Consider the following 23,130-nt stretch of genomic DNA (forward strand, 5'->3'; position numbering starts at 1 on the left):
GAAGTTTAACATTGATAAATGCAAGGTATTGCATATGGGTAGCAGTAATCACAGATTAATATCTACCACCTGTGTGGTACTACATTCAGGGTAGTGGAAAATGAAAAAAAGAGAATAATAGTTCAATAAGATATGAAGTTCTCTGAGCAGTGCAGATAGGGTATGAGAACAGCTTATGAGATTTTGTCAGTAATACGGGAATTTTGATAGCAGAGATAGCAGTGATTATCCCATTGTAAAGGCAAGTTAGGTAGCATCTTGATTACTGTATACAGGTCTAGAACCCTCTTTTTAGGACAGATGAAAATCTACTGTAATGGGTGCAGAGAAGGATGAAAATCTACTGGAGATTTGATTGAGGTGTAAAAGGCCTTGAATGGATTGAGTAAACTCAACGTTATTATTATTATTGTCCATATTAGCCATTTTCCAGGGTCAAACAAATTCTAAATTTTATACTACTTACGTTACCTATGTGTATTGTCTTTCAACTCCCGTATTTTGTTTAAACATTCCAATGTTATTACCCACAGTGGTGCGTGTACTCACTACGTTACAGTTTTGTTTTGTTTTATTTTATTTTTCCTTAGGAAAGGAATGCAGATCTCCTTCAGAAGATACTACACTTAATTGAACATAATTAAACAGCAAGGATGGTTCTATATAATTAGTTCAGTTAAGCACAATTTTTTTTTTTTTTTGGTTAACATTCTATACATTTACTTTATCTCTATACAACATTTTAATAAACTCAAACAACATTCACCTTAAGGACAACAGCTGTTTTAAAGTTCTGATAGGTTACGTTATAAGTTCTAATGCAATGTGAATTTTCCTTCATCACAAAATTTTAATATCATTATTTGGCTCATATGCTGTGTGAATCTGCCATACCTATTATAATATGCCTCATCATATTAGTGTATGATGAGGCACACAGTAATCCCAGTGGCTCACATCTGGTGAGTATGGGCTTGGCACACCCACGGTCCTGAGCTGGATATCATCATTCTTCTCTTTCTTGGTGATTCCCTTCTACTTCTGACTCTTGTTCTCTCTCTCTCTCTCAAGGTAATTCACAATTGCATAAGCCTAAGGATTCCTTGCATCATATGACTAATAATAATACACTCACTATATCTTGTGTTTTTCTTTCATGAAAGAAATTTAAATTGTTATTTTTATAGGTATGAATGTTGGCGTTTTCTATGCTATTTCTACACATCTAAATCAAGTGGTACTGACCCATTTCCCAGTAAGTAGGAATTCATTGTTTGTTTTTTTTTAATATAAAATACTAAACTGTAAGATTATTAAATAGAAGTTGAGCTAGATAAGGGATGTCACTATTCTTACTCATTATTTCAATAATTCTTAATGTGATATCATATTCTTACTAATTGTTTCTTTCTTTTAATTATTTTCTCAGTTTTAATGCCATAACTTTAGGCAGCTTTTGATAGGACACCATGTATTATATCAAAGAGCTGTAAAATATAATCATACAAGTAGGGCATAGCTAAATTATGTGCCATTCACCATATCTGGAGTTTTAGGGATGATATACATTTTAAATAAATAGCAATATGCTTTTTTCATTGGAGCAGTGCTTTTTATTTAAAGTGTGTAGTGAAATACAAGGCTACCCACAATGAAGTGCTTCCACAATATGAGGTTTACAATACCCCCTTACTTGTATATTTGGGAAAATTTTTTTTTTTTTTTTTTTCTGTTTTATTATTATTTTTAAATAAGGGCATATTTAATAATCATTCAATTAAAAAAAAAAAAATCTTGGAAATTACTTACATTTATAATCAATGTATTAAATATAAAAATCTGAATATAATGGCTGCAGTTTATCTGCAAATTTTCATTATTGAAGTAACAGTAAGAATTTTCAAGCATAACATTTTAAGAGATCCTAGTTCTTCCTTGAATTGATTGAAACTATTCATTTCCATAACAATGGATGGGCACTTGTTATAGCAATCAACTACCCATTGGCTGAAGGTGAACTTCAGGCCCCTCCGTAGCCAGGTGGGCAGGAGCAGCAGTGCATAGCACACGTATCTTTGTTAGACTGGGGTTCGAGCCCATCATACACCAAATACGGAGGATGTGGAAAGGTTAGGGAATGACCATCACATATCCCTGGAGCAATATGGCCTTAGTTGCTAATGCTCCTAAAATCCAAAATAACAACAACAAAGCGAACTTCCACACATCTATTTTGATACCATCTTTCCTGAATTTATGCCTCCCCATGTGGGAAAGCCTAGCAGGCTCAATGATTATTTCATTGAATGCTTCCCATTTAGTTTGCTGATGTTAACATCATCAGTTTGTCCCACTGCATAGAATTTAAAAACTTTCTAAGACCACTGTAGTCACCTTTATGAAAGCAAAAACTCTTCCCTTTACCCTTGATGGTAGTTACATCTTTAAGTAAATTCCATATCAGTACACAGCAATCACTGCCACCTAGTAGTTCTTTTATATGCAGGTTCTTAATGCATGAAGAATCACTGCTGATAATCAGATCAAGAGTATTGCACTCTCTTGGATGACTGTTTCCTCTAGCAGCACTAACTTGCTGCTGTAGGAAACAGTCATCCAATACATCTACAAAAGTCACTGGCCATAACTACCTCCTGTGGGATCAGTGCATTCTGCCTTTGGGCTTGCTGGTGTATTGTCTGATGATTAAGTGCAAGCTCTGCTGTTGATGTGGGCAATTGTGAGCTTGATGGGCTCCCAATTTAAATCCTTCCAGAGCATCCACACTGTTCTTCAAACTCTCATAAAGGCCCATAACAATTGCCCTTGTCCTCAATTCTCCCCAGAGCCACTGCACTCCCACTAGCATGAGCCCTTTGCTTTGCTCCTCTGGTCTGAGGAATAATTTTTGTTCAAATTCAATATAATTAAAAATATTGCACTAAATAATTATATCGAATGCAGTAATAATACTATGCGCCGTATATGCTATGAAGTTTACATTATTAATTATATATAATTAATATTCAGATGTTTATCGATACAAAAAAATGGCGGCAGAAGTTGACTGTGATTCCTTAATGATTATAAATGATAACAAATTCAACAACATTATCAGAGAATCACAAATAATAACAGCACTTCTAATTCAAAATGAAAAGTTAAATGCAATAACAATCCTACTCCAGTTCACCAATTACTACAGCAATAATACTACTACCAAGCCACCAAGTTTCATTATGTGTATTAGGCTATACCGTTATTAGCATAGCGCAGTGTCCATTTATTACCACTCTCTGCCGTCTCCCACTCAACCATCCCTTTATCCATTGCAGTAACTTGCCCTTAATGCCATATCTCTCCAATTTGTACAGCAATCTTCCATGTGCAACAGTATCAAAAGCTTTCCTGAAATCCAAGTATATGATATCAAAATTATTTTTAGCATCCAGTTGCTTTATGACCACATTGTAATATCCAATCAAATTGGTCAGACAAGAATTCCCCTTAACAAACCCATGCTGTGTCTGAACTATTGCTGCTGTTTTGTCTAGGTGAACATGTATCACCTCTTTAACTAGTGACTCCATTATTTTCCTCGGAACAGAAGTTAAATTAACAAGTCTAATTATTTGTGTCACCCTTTGAATCCCCTTTGTGAATTGGGGATACATTTGCACATCTTCAATCAATGGGGACCTCCCCTGACTCTAAGGATGCTTTCATATTTATGGCTGAGGGTTTGCTTACTTCCCTTGCTACCTCCTTGATTATAATTGGATAGATTCCATTTGCCCAAGGTGCCTTTTTTATCTTTCACTTCAACAATTTCTCCTCCACTTTGCTCTCAGTTATCATAAAGTCATTTAGCTCCCGGTTAGAGTTTGATACTGTTCTGGCATTGCCCTCCTTGAATAACTCATGTGTGAATGTAGATGCAAAATACACATTCAGTTTATCAGCTACTTGAGCAGGATCTTCAATAGTTGAATCATCTATGTTTTGTGGACCGATCTGATTCATCCCCTTCCTTCTAGAGTTTACATAAGTAAAGAACTCTTTGCTGTTTTTCTTTGCATCCTTTGCCAAAGAGTTCTCATAATCTGCCTTTGTCTGGCTAACCTCCCTTGTGACTTGATTACAGACTAGCTTATATCTGCTGTAGGCTTCTGTGTCGCCTGATAGTTTATATGCATCCCATGCATTTTTCTTCTCTGCGATGAGCTTCATTAATTCATTCATTTAGGCCTGAACCTTGAACAGTTTCTTAGTTGGCATGAAAAACCTGTAGTAACCTTCAAGATTAAATCCCCAAAGGCTTCCCATTTAGAATTCACCATTAGCATTAGTAGAGGCATATGATGCAAGAAAGCAAGCTTATGCAGCATCAGCCAAAAAAAAAACAAAAAAAAAAAAAAAAAACTTCCACTTCACCCCTCTGTTCATTCGAAATACCTGTCCAGCTGAGCCTTAAATTTATTTAGGCTATCAACTTCCACAGCAAGGGATGAAAGTCTGTTAACATTATCAGTTGATCCCACTCTATAGAATTTAAAACTATCTGAGATCAAAACAAACCCTTCCCTTTACTCTTGATCGTAGTTACATCTTTAAGTAAATCCCACATCAGTATACTCTGATCACTGTCACCTAGTGGTTCCTTTATCTGCAAATTCCTAATGCATGAGTCATCACTGCTGATCATCAGATCAAGGGTATTACTCCCTCTGGTTGCCCCTCATACATGTTACTGTAGAAAACAAACCTCCAATAAATCCACAAAAGCCTTGCTAGCATGTGAGTGACCAATCCACAAGTTCCAGTCAATATCTGGAAAGTTAAAATCCCCCATTACAAGACATTCTGATTTACTGGCCCATTCTATTTCTCTGCACAACTGTTCATTGTACTCATTAGTGTCTTAAGGCCTGTAACATACTCTTACTCTCATTTTCCCTTTCCCAGTGTTTAGTATTAGTAATGGCCGCATGGTGCAAGAAAGCCTATGGCTTATGCTGCACCAGCCAAAAAAAAAAAAAAAAAAACCCGAATAAAACAATGATATAAATAAATAATAATAATTAATAAAAGAAAAGGAAATTAAACCTATCATCCTATGCGCTTCCCTGACCCGAAAGTACTATCCAGATGACCTTTGAATTTCCCCAAACTGTCAGCCTCTACCACCCATGTAGGCAACTTATTCCATTTTATGTCACATTCCACAACTTATTCCAGTTTATGTCACACTAAACAAACTCAACATTGCACTGCCCACCTGTGTCAACTGGATGCATTAGCATTAGTAGAGGCACATGATGCAAGAAAGCAAGCTTACGCAGCATCAGCCAGGAAAAAAAAAAAAAACTTCCACTTCACCCCTCCGTTTGTTCGAAATACCTGTCCAGCTGAGCCTTAAATTTATTTAGGCTATCAACTTCCACAACAAGGGATGGAAGTTTGTTCCACCAACCAACTACCCGCTGGCTAACGGCAAATTTCTGCACATCTATCCTACATCTGTCTTTCCTCAATTTGAATTTATGCCCTCTCAGGTGATTATTCTGAACAAGAGGCAGAATCCCATCAGCATTAAGCATGCTCAAACCATTCAAGGCTTTATACACCTATATCAGATCACCTCCCGGTGCCTAGTCTCCAGACACTGTAATTTGCAAAACTTAAGCCTTTCTTCGTAAGAGCAACCCTTTGTTCCATTCAATAGCCTTGTTGCCCTTTGTACTTGTTCCAGCAGCTCTACATCCTTCTTGAAATGAGGCCTCCAGACCTGTATACAGTACTCAAGGTGTGGCCTGACCATTCCCATATACAAGGGAATAACCATCTCCTTATCCCTGCTAGAAAAATTCCTGTATATCACTGATAAGACACCATGAGCTACTCTTGCAGCCCGTCTGCACTGCTCAGAGAATTTCATATCTGCCTGCACAATTACCCCGAGGTCCTTTTCATTCTCTACCACTGTCAGTGTAGTATCACAGAGTTGATACGTTGCTCTGGGATTGCTGTTTCCCATATGTAGTACTTTAAAGTTGTCAATGTTAAACTTCATTTGCCACCTCTCAGCCCATCTGCTCAACCTTTTCAGATCCTGTTGCAGCAGCATAGCGTCAGTAGTGCCCTTCAAAACCCTGCCAACTTTTGTATCATCTGCAAACTTGAACATTAAGCTTGATATACCATCATCAATATTATTTATAAAAACAGAAAAAAATAATGGACCCAACACTGTGAACCCTCAAGGACACCACTAATAACATTAGTACATGATGAGCAGTGTCCATTGATTACTACTCTGTCTTCTTCTCCCCCTCAACCACCCCTTTATCCATAGCAGCAATTTGCCTCCAATGCCACACTGCTCCAGTTTGTGCAGCAGTCTTCCATGTGCAACAGTATCAAAAGCATTTCTAAGATCCAAGTATATAATATCAAAGTTATTCCCTGCATCCAGTTCTTCTGTGACTGCGTCATTAGCATTAGTAGAGGCATTTGATGCAAGAAAGCAAGCTTATGCAGCATCAGCCAAAAAAAAAAAAAAAAAAAACCCACTTCCACTTCACCTCTCTGTTCGTTCAAAATACCTGTCCAGCTGAGCCTTAAACTTATTTAGGCTATCAACCTCCACCACAAAGGATGGAAGTCTGTTCCACCAACCAACCACCCGCTGGCTAAAGGCAAATTTCTGCACATCTATCCTACATCTGTCTTTCCTCAATTTGAATTTATGCCCTCTCAGGTGATTTTTCTGAGCTAGAGGAAGAATCCCATCAGCATTGAGCATGCTTAAACCATTCAAGGCCTTATACACCTCTATCAAATCACCTCGCTGGTGCCTAGTCTCCAGACACTTTAATTTGCAAAACTTAAGCCTTTCTTCGTAAGAGCACCCCTTTGTTCCATTCACTAATCTTGTTGCCCTTCTCTGTACTCGTTCCAGCAGCTCTACATCCTTCTTGAAATGAGGCCTCCAGACCTGTATACAGTACTCTAGGTGTGGCCTGACCAATGCCTTATACAATGGAATAATCACCTCCTTATCCCTGCTGGAAAAATTCCTGTACAGTACATCATTGACAATACTCCATGAGCTACTCTTGCAGCCCGTCTGCACTGCTCAGAGAACTTCATATCTGCCTGCCCAACCACCCCCAAGTCCCTTTCATTCTCTACCACTGTCAGTGTAGTACCACAGAGTTGATACGTTGCTCTGGGGTTGCTGTTTCCCATGTGTAGTACTTTACATTGGGGTTGCTGTTTCCCATGTGTAGTACTTTACATTTGTCAATGTTAAACTTCATTTGCCGCCTCTCAGCCCATCTGCTCAACCTTTCCAGATCCTGTTGCAGCAGCATAGTGTCAGTAGTGTCCTTGACAACCCTGCCAACCTTTGTATCATCTGCAAACTTGGACATTAAGCTTGATATACCATCATCAATATCATTTATAAATACAGAAAACAATAATGGACCCAACACTGAGCCCTGAGGGACTCCACTAATAACATTAGTCCACGATGAGCAGTGTCCATTGATTACCACTCTCTGTCTTGTCCCCCTCAACCACCCCTTTATCCATAGCAGCAATTTGCCTCCAATGTCACACTGCTCCAATGTGTGTAGCAGTCTTCCATGTGCAACAGTATCAAAAGCCTTTCTAAGATTCAAGTATATAATATCAAAGTTATTCCCTGCATCCAGTTCTTTTGTGACTGCATCATAGTATCCAATCAAGTTGGTCAGGCAAGACTTCCCCTTAACAAAACCATGCTGTGTCTGAGCTATAACTGAAGTCTTGTCTAAATGATCCTGCAGTGCTTCTTTAACCAGTGCCTCCATTAATTTTGCTGGAACAGAAGTTAAGCTCACAGGTCTATAATTACTTGTGTCAGCCTTTGATCCTCCTTTGTGAATTGGGGTCACATTTGCACATTTCCAGTCTATGGGTACCTCCCCTGAGTCCAAGGAAGCTCTCATAATTATGGCTAAGGGTTTGCTTACTTCCTTTGCTGCCTCCTTTAATATAACTGGATAGATCCCATCCACCCCGGGTGCCTTTCTTGTGTTTATCTTCAACAGTTTCTCCTCCACTTTACACCCAGTTATTTCAAGATTCTGTAGCTTACTGCTAGAGTTGAATACACCTCTGGCATTCCCCTTTCTGAATAACTCCTCATGTGTGAATGTCGATGCAAAATATTCATTTAGTTTGTTAGCTACCTGAGCAGGATCATCAACAGTTGACCCATCAATATCAAGTGGACCAATCTGATTCATCCCCTTCCTTCTAGAGTTTACATAAGTAAAGAACTCTTTGCTGTTTTTCTTTGCATCCCTTGCCAAGGATTTCTCGTAATCTGCCTTCGCCTGCCTAACCTCCTTTGTAACTTGGTTGCATATCAACTTGTATCTATCATAAGCTTCTGTGTCATGTGGTAATTTGTAAGTATCCCATGCATTTTTCTTCTCTGCCATATGCCTCATTAGTTCATCTGACATCCATTTTGGCCTAAACCTTGAACAATATTTCTTAGTTGGTATGTAAAAACTAGTAGCTTCCAAGATAAGTTCTTTGAATGCTTCCCATTTTGAATTTGCTGTTGGTAACATCATCAGTTGGTCCCACTGTATAGAATTTAAATACTGTCTCAGTCCATCGTAGTCGCCTTTACGGAAGCAATAACCCTTCCCTTTACCCCTAATGGTAGTTACCTCTTTGAGTAAATCCCACTTCAGCACACTGTGATCACTGCCACCTAGTGGTTCATTTATCTGCAGATTCTTAATGCATGAAGAATCACTGCTGATAATCAAATCAAGAGTATTACTCTCTCTAGTTGCCTCCCGAACATGCTGATGTAGAAAACAATCATCCAATAAATCCACAAAAGCCCTGCTAGTCTGTGAGTGACCAACCCCCAAATTCCAGTCAATATCTGGGAAATTAAAATCTCCCGTTATAAGACTCTCTGATTTACTGGCCCACTCTATTTCCCTGTACAGTTCCTTATTATACTCATCAGAGTCATTAGGCCTATAGCACACTCCTACTCTCAATTTTGATCTCCCAATGCTTATGTCACACCAAACTGACTCAACACTGCACTGTCCAGCGATGTCGACTGGCTTCACTTCCTTGGTTTTTATGTGTTTCGTAACTAATAGCATAACCCCTCCCCCTTCCTATCCTGTCTATCCTTTCTGTAGACGTTGTACTCCCCAAATTGCAGTTCTGCATCCCTTATATCTGTGTGACACCATGTCTCTGATATCCCAACAATATCTGCCTTTGATGTTTTGAACAATACCTCAAATTCATCAAATTTATTTACTAAACTCCTAGCATTGGTGTACATGCAAGTATACCTGCACCTGTTTCTATTCTTAGCTACCCTAACACAACCCATGTGCTTACTTGTACCGCAATGGCTCCCGGCAGTCTCTGAAATACCATGCATCTTGTTTTTCAGGCTTCTGCTCATTCTAATAGAAGCAGTGCAAGAATCTCTTTCACCTCTGCCAGTGGCTACTGTCAATCTACTGGTCTTTGTCTCCCCCCAAGCTAGCAGTTTTCCGACCCACCTAACACTGCCTCGATAGCATCAGCAAATATTCTTGCACCCTTTCTATTTAAGTGTATCCCATCCCTGTAGAAGCAATCTCTCCTGTTAACAAGTACAGTCCAGGCTGAAAAAAATTCTACCCCTTGAGCCTTGCACAATCTTTCCAGGGCCGAATTGATCGACAAGGCTCTCATCATATACTCCCTCCTATCGTGTCTGGGCAGAATTGCAGACACTTTAAAATTCAACCCTAATTCTCGGCTTTTGTTCAACAGTGACCTGTATTTGTTAAGTAATTCTGCCGGTCTCCTACTCTTAATATAATTAGTGCCAACGTGTACAACTATATCACCTTTTGTGCCCTTAAAAGATGATATTCGCTCTACAACGTCATCAACCTTTGCCCCTGGCAGACATACCCTGGTCCTGTTCCACCTATCTTTTTTACAAAGCATGTTCCCCGTTTCCCTGACAATAGAGTCACCAACAACTACTAGTTCCTTCGGGACCAGAGCATTCTGCCTTGGGGGTTGTCTCTGTGTTACGCGATGCCCAAGTGCAAGCTCTGGCGTTGATGTATGCAGCTGAGAGCTTGATGGGCCCTTCAATTTAGTTTCTTCGAGGGCATCCACCCTGTCCTTCAAGCTCTCATATAGGCCCACAAGAACGCCGAGTTGTTGCCTGATATCGATACACTCCTTGCATCGCGCACACACAAAGACATCCCCCTTGGCGTATCATGTTCCGTACCCGATTGCTCTGCCAACATCAAGCAAACAGTGCATTTTATAAGGCTGTGAGTCAGAGGACAACTGCCCCCCCTCAGTTCTGCTCTGAGCCACAGCACTTCCATTAGCTTGAGCCTTTTGCTTTGCTGCTCTGGTCTGAGTCATGATTCAATTAATTTATTAATTAATTATAATTAATTATGTTATGTTATTAATTATGTTAAATATAATTAATTATATTACGTTTGTAATCTAAGTCGTTATATGTATTTATTTAAACGTACAATTTAACTGCTAACGAAGTTCAACTAATGCTCGTATCACAAAGTACTATCGTATCACAAAGGCGGGAAAATTACGAACGGTAGCGGAGTTGAAACACGTGGAAACCCTGACCGATACATTTATGCAATTACAAGGCCGAGTAAAGAATAAATACACCAAATTAATCAGAAAATCACAAAATAATGTTATACTACTAAATTTAAATCAAAAGTTTTAGAAAAACAATAATTTCAAATCAATAAATAAGAAAAATCCACTTAGCGGCTTTGAATACGACCGTCTCTAGTAGCCTATTCAGCAGACTTCCCAGTCTTCTTCCCAATTAACCACCCACTGGCTAAAGGCAAATTTCCGCACATCTATTCTACATCTGTCTTTTCTTAATTTGAATTTATGTCCCCTTAGGTTCGTATTCTGAACAAGTGGAAGGATTCCATCAGAATTCAGCTCGCTCAACCCATTCAAGGCCTTATACACCTCAATCAGATTACCGTGCTGGTGCCTAGTCTCCAGCCACTGCAATTTGCAGAACTTAAGCCTCTCTTGGTAAAAGAATCCCTTCATTCCCCTCACCAATCTTGTTGCCCTTCTCTGTACACGCTCAAGCAAATCTACATCCTTCCTAAAATGAGGCCTCCAGACCTGTACGCAGTACTCAAGGTGTGGCCTGACCATTGCATTATACAGAGGGATAATCACCTCCTTTTCCCTGCTAGAAAAATTCCTATATACCATTGACAAAACCCCATGATAGCCCTGGCAGCCTGTCTACATTGATCAGAAAACTTCATATCTGCCTGCACAATTACTCCCAGGTCTTTTTCATTTTCTACCACCTTAAGTGTAGTACCACACAGTTGGTACGTTTCTCTGGGGTTACTTCTACCCATATGCAGTACTTTGCATTTGTCAAGGTTAAAACTTCAGTTGCCACTTCTTAGCCCATCTGCCCAAATTATCTAGATCCTGTTGCAGTAGCACACTGCCATTACTGTCATTAACAACCCTGCCAACCTTTGTATCATCTGCAAACTTCGATATTAAGCCTGATATCCTTCATCAATATTATTGATAAATAGACAAAACAACAGTGGACCCAACACCGAACCCTGTGGGACTCCACTAATAACATTAGTCCACGAAGAGCAGCACCCATTGATTACCACCCTCTGTCTTCTCCCACTTAACCATCCTTTTATCCATTGTAGCAACTTACCCTTAATACCATTCTGCTCCAATTTGTGTAATAGTCTTTAATGCACAACAGTGTCGAAAGCTTTCCTGAAATCCAAATATATGATATCAAAATTATTTTTTGCATCCAGTTCCTTTGTAACCACACCATAATATCCTATCAAATTTGTCAGACAAGACTTTCCCTTAAAAAACCCATGCTGTGTCTGAATTATTGCTGCAGTCTTGTCTAGATGATCCTGCAATGCATCTTTAACCAGTGACTCCATTATTTTACCCGGAACAGAAGTTAAACTAACTGGTCTGTAATTACTCATGTTACCCTTCGATCACCTTTGTGAATTGGGGATACATTTGCACATCTCCAGTCCGTGGGAATCTCCCCTGAGTCCGAGGATGCTCTCATAATTATGGCTAAGGGTTTGCTTAGTTGCTTTGCCGCCTCCTTTAATATAACTGGATAGATCCCATCCACCCCAGGTGCTTTTCTTATGTTTAACTTCAACAATTTCTCCTCCACTTTGTTCTCAGTTATTACAAAATCATTAAGTATCCTGCTACAATTTGATAACCTTGTGCCATTTTCAAACCTTAATTTGTCATGTGTGAATGTAGATGCAAATACTCATTCGGTTTGTTTGCTATCTGAGCAGGATCATCAACAGTCGAATCATCGATGTCAAGTGGACCAATCAGATTCATCCCCTTCCTTTTAGAGTTTATATAAGTAAAGAAATCCTTGCTGATTTTCTTAGCATCTTTTGCCAAGGATTTCTCGTAATCTGCCTTCGCCTGCCTAACCTCCTTTGTGACCTGATTACAGACTAGCTTATATCTGCCATAGGCTTCTGAGTCACTTGATAATTTATATGCATCCCATGCATTTTTCTTTTCTGTTATGAGTCTCATTACTTCATTAGATAACCATTTAGGCTTAAACCTTGAAAAATATTTCTTAATAGATATGAAACTTTTAGTAGCATCCACGATTAATTCCTTGAATGCTTCCCACTTAGAATTTACTGTTGGTAACATCGTCAGTTTATCCCACTATACAGAACTTAAAAATTTTCTGAGACCACTGTACTCACTTTTAATGAAGCAAAAACCCTTTCCTTTACTCCTGATGGTAATTATATCTTTAAGTAAATCCCACATCAGTACAATGTGATCACTGCCACCTAGTGGTTCCTTTATCTGCAAATTCTTAATACACGTATGATCACTGCTGATAACCAGATCAAGAGTATTACTCTCTCTGGTTGCTTCTCGAACATGCTGCTGCTGCAGAAAACAATCATCCAATAAATCCACAAAATCTGACTAGTGTGTGTGTGACCAACCCACAAGTTCCAGTCAATATCTGGGAAGGTAAAATCCCTCATTATAAGACATTCTGATTTACTGGTCCACTCCATTTCTCTGTATAATTGTTCATTTTACTCATTCGAGTCATTAGGCCTATAACACACTCCTACTCTTATTTTTGCTTTCGCAGTGCTTATGTCACACCAAACTGACTCAACAGTGCACTGTTCATCTATATCAACTGGGTGCACTTCTTTTGATTGGCTGTTTTTCTTAATTAACAGCACAACACCTCCTCCCTTTCTATCCTGTCTATCCTTTCTATACACATTGTACTCCTCATATTCCAGTTCTGGATTCCTTATATTTGTGTGACACCACGTCTCTGCTATCCCAACAATATCCACCTTTGATGTCTTGACCAAAACTTCAAATTCATCAAATTTATTTACTATACTTCCTGCATTGGTATACATGGAAGCATACATGCTCCTATTCCTAGTTACCCTAACACATCCCATATACCCACCTTGAATGCTTCCCACTTAGAATTTACTGTTGGTAACATTGTCAGTTTATCCCACTATACAGAATTTAAAAATTTTCTGAGACCACTGTACTCACTTTTACTGAAGCAAAAACCCTTTCCTTTACCCCTTTACCCTCATAATTATGAGAGCTTCCTTGGACTCAGGGGAGGTACCCATAGACTGGAAATGTGCAAATGTGACCCCAATTCACAAAGGAGGATCAAAGGCTGACACAAGTAATTATAGACCTGTGAGCTTAACTTCTGTTCCAGGAAAATTAATGGAGGCACTGGTTAAAGAAGCACTGCAGGATCATTTAGAGAAGACTTCAGTTATAGCTGAGACACAGCATGGTTTTGTTAAGGGGAAGTCTTGCCTGACCAACTTGATTGGATACTATGATGCAGTCACAAAAGAACTGGATGCAGGGAATAACTTTGATATTATATACTTGGATCTTAGAAAGGCTTTTGATACTGTTGCACATGGAAGACTGCTGCACAAATTGGAGCAGTGTGACATTGGAGGCAAATTGCTGCTATGGATAAAGTGGTGGTTGAGGGGGAGAAGACAGAGAGTGGTAATCAATGGACACTGCTCATCGTGGACTAATGTTATTAGTGGAGTCCCTCAGGGCTCAGTGTTGGGTCCATTATTGTTTTCTGTATTTATAAATGATATTGATGATGGTATATCAAGCTTAATGTCCAAGTTTGCAGATGATACAAAGGTTGGCAGGGTTGTCAAGGACGCTACTGACACTATGCTGCTGCAACAGGATCTGGAAAGGTTGAGCAGATGGGCTGAGAGGTGGCAAATGAAGTTTAATATTGACAAATGTAAAGTACTACACATGGGAAACAGCAACCCCAGAGCAACGTATCAACTCTGTGGTACTACACTGACAGTGGTAGAGAATGAAAGGGACATGGGGGTGGTTGGGCAGGCAGATATGAAGTTCTCTGAGCAGTGCAGACGGGCTGCAAGAGTAGCTCATGGAGTATTGTCAATGATATACTGTACAGGAATTTTTCCAGCAGGGATAAGGAGGTGATTATTCCATTGTATAAGGCAATGGTCAGGCCACACCTAGAGTACTGTATACAGGTCTGGAGGCCTCATTTCAAGAAGGATGTAGAGCTGCTGGAACGAGTACAGAGAAGGGCAACAAGATTAGTGAATGGAACAAAGGGGTGCTCTTATGAAGAAAGGCTTAAGTTTTGCAAATTACAGTGTCTGGAGACTAGGCACCAGCGAGGTGATCTGATAGAGGTGTATAAAGCCTTGAATGGTTTAAGCATGCTCAATGCTGATGGGATTCTTCCTCTAGCTCAGAAAAATCACCTGAGAGGGCATAAATTCAAATTGAGGAAAGACAGATGTAGGATAGACGTGCGGAAATTTGCCTTTAGCCAGCGGGTGGTTGGTTGGTGGAACAGACTGCCATCCCTTGTGGTGGAGGTTGATAGCCTAAATAAGTTTAAGGCTCAGCTGAACAGGTATTTTGAACGAACAGAGGGGTGAAGTGGAAGTGGGTTTTTTTTTTTTTTTTTGGCTGATGCTGCATAAGCCTGCTTTCTTGCATCAAATGCCTCTACTAATGCTAATGCTATTTCAGGATGACTGCCATCCGTCCCTGAAACCCCCAACACCCTTCGCTCCAGGTTGCTACTTATTCTAATAGAAGTTGTGCAAGAATCACCTTCACCTCTGCCTACGGCTACTGTTAAACTGTTAGCCCTTGTATCCCCCCCCAAACTATCAGTTTTCCGACCCACCTAACACTGCCTCGATAGCATCAGCAAATATTCTTGCACCCTTTCTATTTAAGTGTATCCCATTGCTGTAGAAGCAGTCTCTCCTGTTAACAAGTACAGACCAGGCTGAAAAAAATTCTACCCCTTGAGCCTTGCACAATCTTTCCAGGGCCGTATTGATCGACAAGGCTCTCATCATATACTCCCTCCTATCGTGTCTGGGCAGAATTGCAGACACTTTCAAATCCAACCCTAATTCACGGTTTTTTTTCAACAGTGACCTGTACTTGTTAAGTAACTCTGCCAGTCTCCTACTCTTAATATCATTAGTGCCAACGTGTACAACTATATCACCTTTTGTGCCCTTAAAAGTTGATATCCGCTGTACAGCGTCATCAACCTTTGACCCTGACAGACATACCCTGGTCCTGTTCCACCTATCCTTTTTACATAGCATGTTCCCCGTTTCCCTGTCAATAGTCATCAACAACTACTAGTTCCTGTGGGACCAGCGCATTCTGCCTTGGGGGTTGCTGCTGTATTGCGTGATGACCAAGTGCAAGCTCTGGCGTTCATGTGGGCAGCTGAGTGATTGATGGGCCCCTCAATTTAGATCCTTCGAGGGCATCCATCCTATCCTTCAAACTCTCATATAGGCCCACAACAACACTGAGTTGTCGCCTGATTTCCATGCACTCCTTACATCGCGTACACACAAAGACATCCCCCATGGCAATATCATGTTCCGTTCCTGGGAGTTCAGCAAACATTTCACGAGTTGCACATTTTTTTAGGCTGTGATGCATTGGAGAATTGCCTCCGTCAGTTCTCCCCCGAGTCACAGCACTCCTGCCACTTTGTGCCCGTTGCTTTGCTGCTCTAGTTTGAGGCATGCTTATTTTAAATTAATAAGATCAATAAATTAAATTAATTAAATGTCAGTACTATGCTATCTAATAGAAACAGTGAAGCATATTACTCTATATAATTATGCGTTAGAGCTACCTAGCTACCTCAATTAAAAATTTGAATTCCCTACCACTATTGGTCCTTGAGATTGTCACAGACATTCTCTCAGATATGCCAGACAAGCTGTACTTGCTACCTGGGAGTCTAAAACATTGATGGATCTGATATTCGGCTGACATTCAAGTCAAGTGGACCCAATTTTGGCAAAGTCCGGACGGTTTGTGACAGCCAAATACTCTGCTTGCACCTTCATGATGGTGAGATTGCTAGTAATCCTGGGTATAACCTCCATGCACATGGTAGGTGATCACCCAGGTGTGAACCAACGTAAGCAGGGGTCGAGGTGTGACGCCCACACCACATGGAGCAATGCCGCCCCTCTATGTTATCGGGCAGTACTAGGTGGAAGATGACTCTCATCAACCGGTGAAATACCACCACTTTGCTTATTGGAGGCTTGAAGTGGTGGAACCCATGTTTAGTCCCTGGAGCTAAGTTCCGGTCAACCCTTCCCTATCTCTTCCATCATGCAGTATGATTGACTTTTGAGGTTATGATGAACATTGTGGCAAGATCCAATATTCCTTACATTTCGAGGGTACAACTCTAAAACAGTGTTTGCAGGCTGGCCGCTAGTTAGTACACCGGACCGAACCTATTGGTAACTCTCTAGGAGGCTTCCGGATCAGCTAGTGCATAATCATGCTACCTCTACTTCCTCTAGTCACAGATAGTGACTGGAGGGAGTCAGAGTAGTGTGAATGCGGGGAGCATTGTTATGTCAAGGATCTGGGTATATTCTTACCATGTGTATGCCATATTCAAAAATTTCATTACTTCATACAGCATGTCCCACCCACTTTTTCTTACTATTGAATACACCATGAATTGTCAAACTAATAGAGCAAGCTTATCTGAGAAAAGATCTAAACCTCCCAAGGACTTCCTAATTCATTTCACAAATATACGTGGTCTCAATTCTAATCTCAACGACGTCCATTTCCACTTGCAGTCTGCCAAACCCTATGTACTTTTTCTGACAGAATCTCAGTTATTGGTTGATTCAACTAGTGCTCATCTCAGATTCCCAAATTATTCGCTGTATGATTCCTTTCGCCTCAAAGGTGGTACTTGTGCATATGTCCGTTCTGATATTCCCTGTCAGAGACTTGGCAATTTGGAATCTCCTCTCTTTGATCTTCTATGGCTTAAAATCTCTCTACCTCATTGTGTCAAATTCATCTGTCTTAATATCATTAGTGCCAACGTGTACAACTATATCACCGTTTGTGCCCTTAAAAGTTGATATCCGCTGTACAGCGTCATCAACCTTTGACCCTGACAGACATACCCTGGTCCTGTTCCACCTATCCTTTTTACATAGCATGTTCCCCGTTTCCCTGTCAATAGTCACCAACAACTACTAGTTCCTGTGGGACCAGCGCATTCTGCCTTGGGGGTTGCTGCTGTATTGCGTGATGACCAACTCCACTAATCACTTTGGAGCTCTTTGAATTCCTCTCTTTGCAACTTGACTTTCTCCAGTCTAACTTTCCTAACAGTGAGGTAATTTTCCTTGGTGATTTTAATGTTCACAACTCCACCTGGCTTCAGTTTTCTAGTCACACCGACCTAGCTAGTTGAGACGCTGAGGCTTTTTCAATTACTAATGACCTCGCACAGATTGTTCATTTACCTAAGAATACTGGACAATCCTAACTATGCAGCCAACACAGCTTGAGCTTTTTCTCACAAACAACCCTTCTAAGTACCCGGTCGAAGTGACTGGTCTTTTAGGCACTTCAGATCACAACTTGGTGATTGTCTCTTCTCCAATGAAACCTTTATCTTATGCCTATTCCCAACCTCGTGTTGTTTGGCATTACAAGAATGCAAAATGGGATGACCTGTGAGACTTCTTCTTTTCCTTGGTTGGATTACTGTTTCAAAACTTCTGATGTCAACGTTTGCTCAGATCGTGTCAATGAAATTATTCTTGCAGGAATGGAATCCTTTATCCCACACTCCACTTTAAAATCTCGTCCTTTATCTAAACCTTGGTTTTCCAATAAATGTGCTAAGGCTGTTCAAGAGAAGAATGTTGCATATCGTAATTGGCTTGTTTCTAATTCTTCAGTTTCATTTTCTGCCTACACTAAAGCTCACAACAATTGTAAAGCAATTATTAATCAGTCCCAACTAGAGTTTGAACAGGCTAAGAGTAGAAAACTTGCTTCTTGCCCTAATGGTAGCCGAGCATTTTGGTCTCTTGCCAAAGCTACTGGCCGCAACATTTGCCCATCTCTGCTCCCACCATCTCTCCAAACCAGATGGTTCTGTTGTCACTTCAGCCAAGGATAAAGCTGACCTGCTAGCATCCCATTTTTTTTTTTTTCCAACTCATGTATTAATGATCTTGGTAAAACACCTCCCACCATTCCCAACACGCTCCATTCAATGCCTCCTGTGGTCTTCCATCAAAAGGATGTCAAAAGGATTTTGACGAATCTTGATGCTAAGAAAGCTCCAGGTGCCGATGGTATTTCTCCACTTTTTCTCAAAACCTATGCTCCTGAACTTACTCCTATTCTTTGCCACGTTTTTTTTTCACTTTCTTATTCCAAAGGTGTTTTTCCCTTCTGCTTGGAAATTTGCTCATATCCAGGCAGTTCCTAAAAAGGGTGACAAACCTCTCCCATCCAATTATCATCCCATTGCAATTACTTCTACTCTTTCTAAAGTAATGGAGAAATCAATTAACCGCCAACTCTTAAACTACCTAGAAACCTACCATCTGATCAACGATCGCCAGTATGGATTCCGTCAGTGTCGATCCACTGGTGATATTCTGGCTTATGTTACCCATTTGTGGACTAATTCAATGGAAAGGTTCGGTGAAACACAAGTAGTTGCTCTTCACATCTCAAAGGCTTTTGATCGTGTTTGTCATAAAGGTCTTTAAGCATGCTTCCATCTTATGGTTTGCCAACTGTTTTTAGTAATTGGTTATCCAGTTTTCTCTCTGATCGCTCACTGAGGGTGATGGTTGATGGCTCTCTGTCTTCTATCTTCTCCACTAATGCCGGTGTCCCCCAAGGTTCAGTTCTTTCCCCCACTCTTTTTCTCTTGTATATCAATGACCTTCTTCCATTGACTGGAAATCCTATCCATAGTTTTGCCGATGATAGCACATTGCATTCAACTTTCCATTTTGAGAAACCTTGTCCTGCTCAATCAGCTTCAACTTCTCGAAAATCTGCTACGAATTCCTTAAATGCAAAGACAGCTTAGTTGATTTCAACCCTTCTAAAATTCAGTCTTGTCTTATATCTTGCAAAAAAGGATTCTTCTGCTCCTATGCTTACCTTTAGTGATACTCTGATTTCTAAGCAAAATGATATATCTCTTTTGGGGATTACCCTGACTTCTGATCTCTCTTGGCCTAAGAACATTATAAATATTGCTTCCTCTGCATCCAAAAAACTTGGTTTTCTCTTATGCTTTTGGCATTACTTTTCTTCTAAACAGCTGCTCACTCTGTATATTCTGCCATGGAATATTGTTTCAACATCTGGGGTGGTGCCCCTAAAACCTCTCTTAGGCTTCTTTATTCTATTCAGAAGAGGGCAGTTAGGTTTTAATGATTCATCTCTAACAGAGTCTCTGCACTTGCTGTCTCATAGACGTACTGTTTCTGCTGCATGCCTCTTCTACAGATACTTCCATGGGCACTGTTCTTCTGAATTGGCTTCTATAATTCCCACTCTCTCTTTCAAAACAGTCCGAACATGTGCCGCCACCAGCCAACATCCATTTACTGTCCAACTTCAAACTCACAGAACCAACTTTTCATCTTCTTCGTTTATTCATTCAACTGCCGTTTTCTGGAACAACCTTCCTTCATACGTATTTCCTGAAAATTACAGACTACAGAAGTTGAAGTCCAATGTCAACAAATATCTTCTTTTTTCTTCTCAACCTCCAACCCAAGCATGGTATTAAGTACTATAGGTTCTAATACCTCTCGTGTTTGGGGTTTACATAAAAAAAAAGACATGAAATTGGCAGATATGACAAATGAAAAATTAATTTTTTAGTGTAAATTTTAGTATAATCTTGCTTTACAAAATTAAAATTACATATAGTTGTTCTCAAAATTATTTGCATCATTATTAAATATTTTTTTTAACATTTAGGGAGAAGAGAAAAATGCAGGATGGATGGGTCTAACTATTGTTGTTTCTGGAATGTTTGGATCAGTAGTCAGTGGTTTGTTTTTAGATAAAACACACAGGTTCAAGTAAGTTGATCAAATATTGTTTAATTAAACAGAAATTAATAATAATTTGAAAAAGTCATCATCATCCAAACCTGCTATACCACGTGGGTGTATTTTTATTAGCCATATGGTGCAAAGAAGCCGTTATGCTGCACCATCCAAGAGAGAGAGAGAGAGAGAGAGAGAGAGAGAGAGAGAGAGAGAGAGAGAGAGAGAGAGAGAGAGAGAGATCACCAAGGAAAAGAAGAATGATGATATCCAGCTCAGGACCCTGGGTGTGCCAAGCCCATACTCACCAGATGTGATCATTTTATTTTGAACCCCTGGTATAGCAGTGTTTTCCAACGTGTGGACCACTTGTAGTCTGCATAACTTATGAAAGTGGTCCTTGGCAGTAAAACAGTTTTTTGTAATGGGCAACAGTCCCATTAACAGTGATGGAAGATACAGGTATGCTTATAAAAACCTAACATATACTATGTATACATTAATTATGAATACATGTCATTGTATTTAAAAAGCAGTTGTTGTTAATATATTTCAATTATAGTTTATATTTTTTGTGGTCCTTGGCCTCTACTCCAACTGTGAAAGTGGTGCCTACCTGAAAAAAGGTTGGGAAACATTGGTGTATAATATAAGTATTGGCAGAATGATGCAGGAATCAAGCTTATAACAACATCAGCACAAAAAAAATGTACCATTTCATTTGCCCCATCCCTTCTAATAACATTGGCCAACTTGATTCTTATGTCCACCAATGTATCAGCTCTTTGCAGTCAATTTTTATGTATGGATTTAATTATTAAAATTTCACATTGTATCACAATTATTACATATACAGGTTTTTATTTTAACCCATAATACATACACTACATATAGACGTACATCACTACAATTTAGGGAAATAGATATGACACTAAACCTGCTATCATCATCAGCCATTTTCAATTCATGGCCGGATGAAGTCCTCTCCAGCAAATTTCCAGTACCTTCTGTTTTGTGCAATGGCCATCCATTTAATGCAAATGAACTCTTGAATTTCATCTGTCCATCTCTGTTGTTGTCTTTCAGGTTTTATTTTAGCTCCTCTTGGATACCATTCTGTTATTTTCTTAGTCTATCTGTCATGTCTTCGAGCTATGTGTCCTGCCAAAGTCCATTTCAGTTCTTTAGTTTTAATAAGAATATCCTTTACTTGAATTTGCTACCTAATCCCTGTGTTTTTCTTCTCATCCAACATCTTGATTCCTAATATACAGTGGTACCTCAGTATATGTCCTGTTTGGACGCGAAAAATTTTGTTTGGAATACGACTTGCGTGCGTCAAAATGAGTCACGACACTGCGCGCTATCCTGTTTACCTCTCTCGAGACAAAGCCACGACTCAGATGCCAGATCTTACCCCCTCTCCAAAAACCGAATAAAAGCCGACCATGGACGGATGCTAGCAAAGTACGTGCGCCCGTCCTCACTCAGCTTTCCGACTAAAACCGACCGAGGACGTGTACGGTGTGCACTTACCTCCTCGGTCAACTGAATTCGGTTTTTGGAGAGCGGGGTAAGATCTGGCATCTCTGCCACGACTGCCCACGAGCGTCAGTACGACAGTTTCTACCATTCAGTGAACAACCTGCGCTATAACTCTGTGAATTTTCACGTGATTTTGTGTTTTTTCGTGTAAAGTTTTTGTAAATTCATTAACCATGAGTTCTAAGAAAGTTAATGGGAAGATCCAAGCAACAAAGAAAATGGTTAGGATCACCATGGAGGTGAAAAAAGAGATTGTTGAAAAGTATGAAGGTGGCATGCATATCCGGGACTTGGCTGCTGCATACTGTATGCCAAGAATGACGGTATCTACGATTGTGAAAAACAAAGACGTTATTAAATCTGCTAACGTTGCGAAAGGGGTGAAATCATTTACCAAACAAAGATCAGGGACATTACAGCATGTTGAGAAATTGCTGTTGATCTGGATAACAGAAAAACAGTGTGCTGGCGATAGCGTATCGGAGGCAATGATTTGCAAAAAGGTAAAACTGATGCATACCGATCTTTTGAAAAACAAGGCAGGAACTAGCCAAGAAAGTGAAGTGTTTAAAGCCAGCCATAGCTGGTTTGATAATTTTAAGAAGAGGACTGGCATCCACAGTGTTGTGAGGCATGGAGAGGGAGCCAGTGCTGATAAAGATGCCGCCAATGACTTTGTTACAGAGTTTGGGGAATTTGTGGAGGCTGAGGGTTTTGTTCCCCAACAAGTTTTTAATTGTGACGAAACAGGCCTGTTTTGGAAGAAAATGCGTAACAGGACCTATATTACACAAGAGGAGAAGGCATTGCCAGGGCACAAGCCAATGAAGGACAAGCTAACTCTCTTGTTCTGTGGCAATGCAAGTGGGGATTGCAAACTGAAGCCTCTACTGATCTACCACTCTGAAAACCCAAGGGCCTTTAAGAAACATAACATGCAGAAAACTCAGTTACCTGTGATGTG

General features: G+C 40.0%; 1 protein-coding gene across 1 annotated transcript in view; it reads left to right on the plus strand.

The window, feature by feature from the left end:
* HisT (Histamine transporter) overlaps positions 1 to 23,130 on the plus strand; it is a 104,246-nt gene that overhangs the window by 46,189 nt on the left and 34,927 nt on the right. Inside the window, exons 5-6 of the mRNA XM_090387871.1 lie at positions 1,188 to 1,255; positions 20,551 to 20,654. Of these exons, the coding sequence (XP_090243997.1) occupies positions 1,188 to 1,255; positions 20,551 to 20,654 (172 nt within the window). The remainder of the gene's footprint in view (positions 1 to 1,187; positions 1,256 to 20,550; positions 20,655 to 23,130) is intronic.

This window comes from Mastigoproctus giganteus, chromosome 13 (genome assembly GCF_048544385.1).
Source record: "Mastigoproctus giganteus isolate SK-2022 chromosome 13, ASM4854438v1, whole genome shotgun sequence".
In the NCBI taxonomy this organism is placed as follows: domain Eukaryota; kingdom Metazoa; phylum Arthropoda; class Arachnida; order Uropygi; family Thelyphonidae; genus Mastigoproctus; species Mastigoproctus giganteus.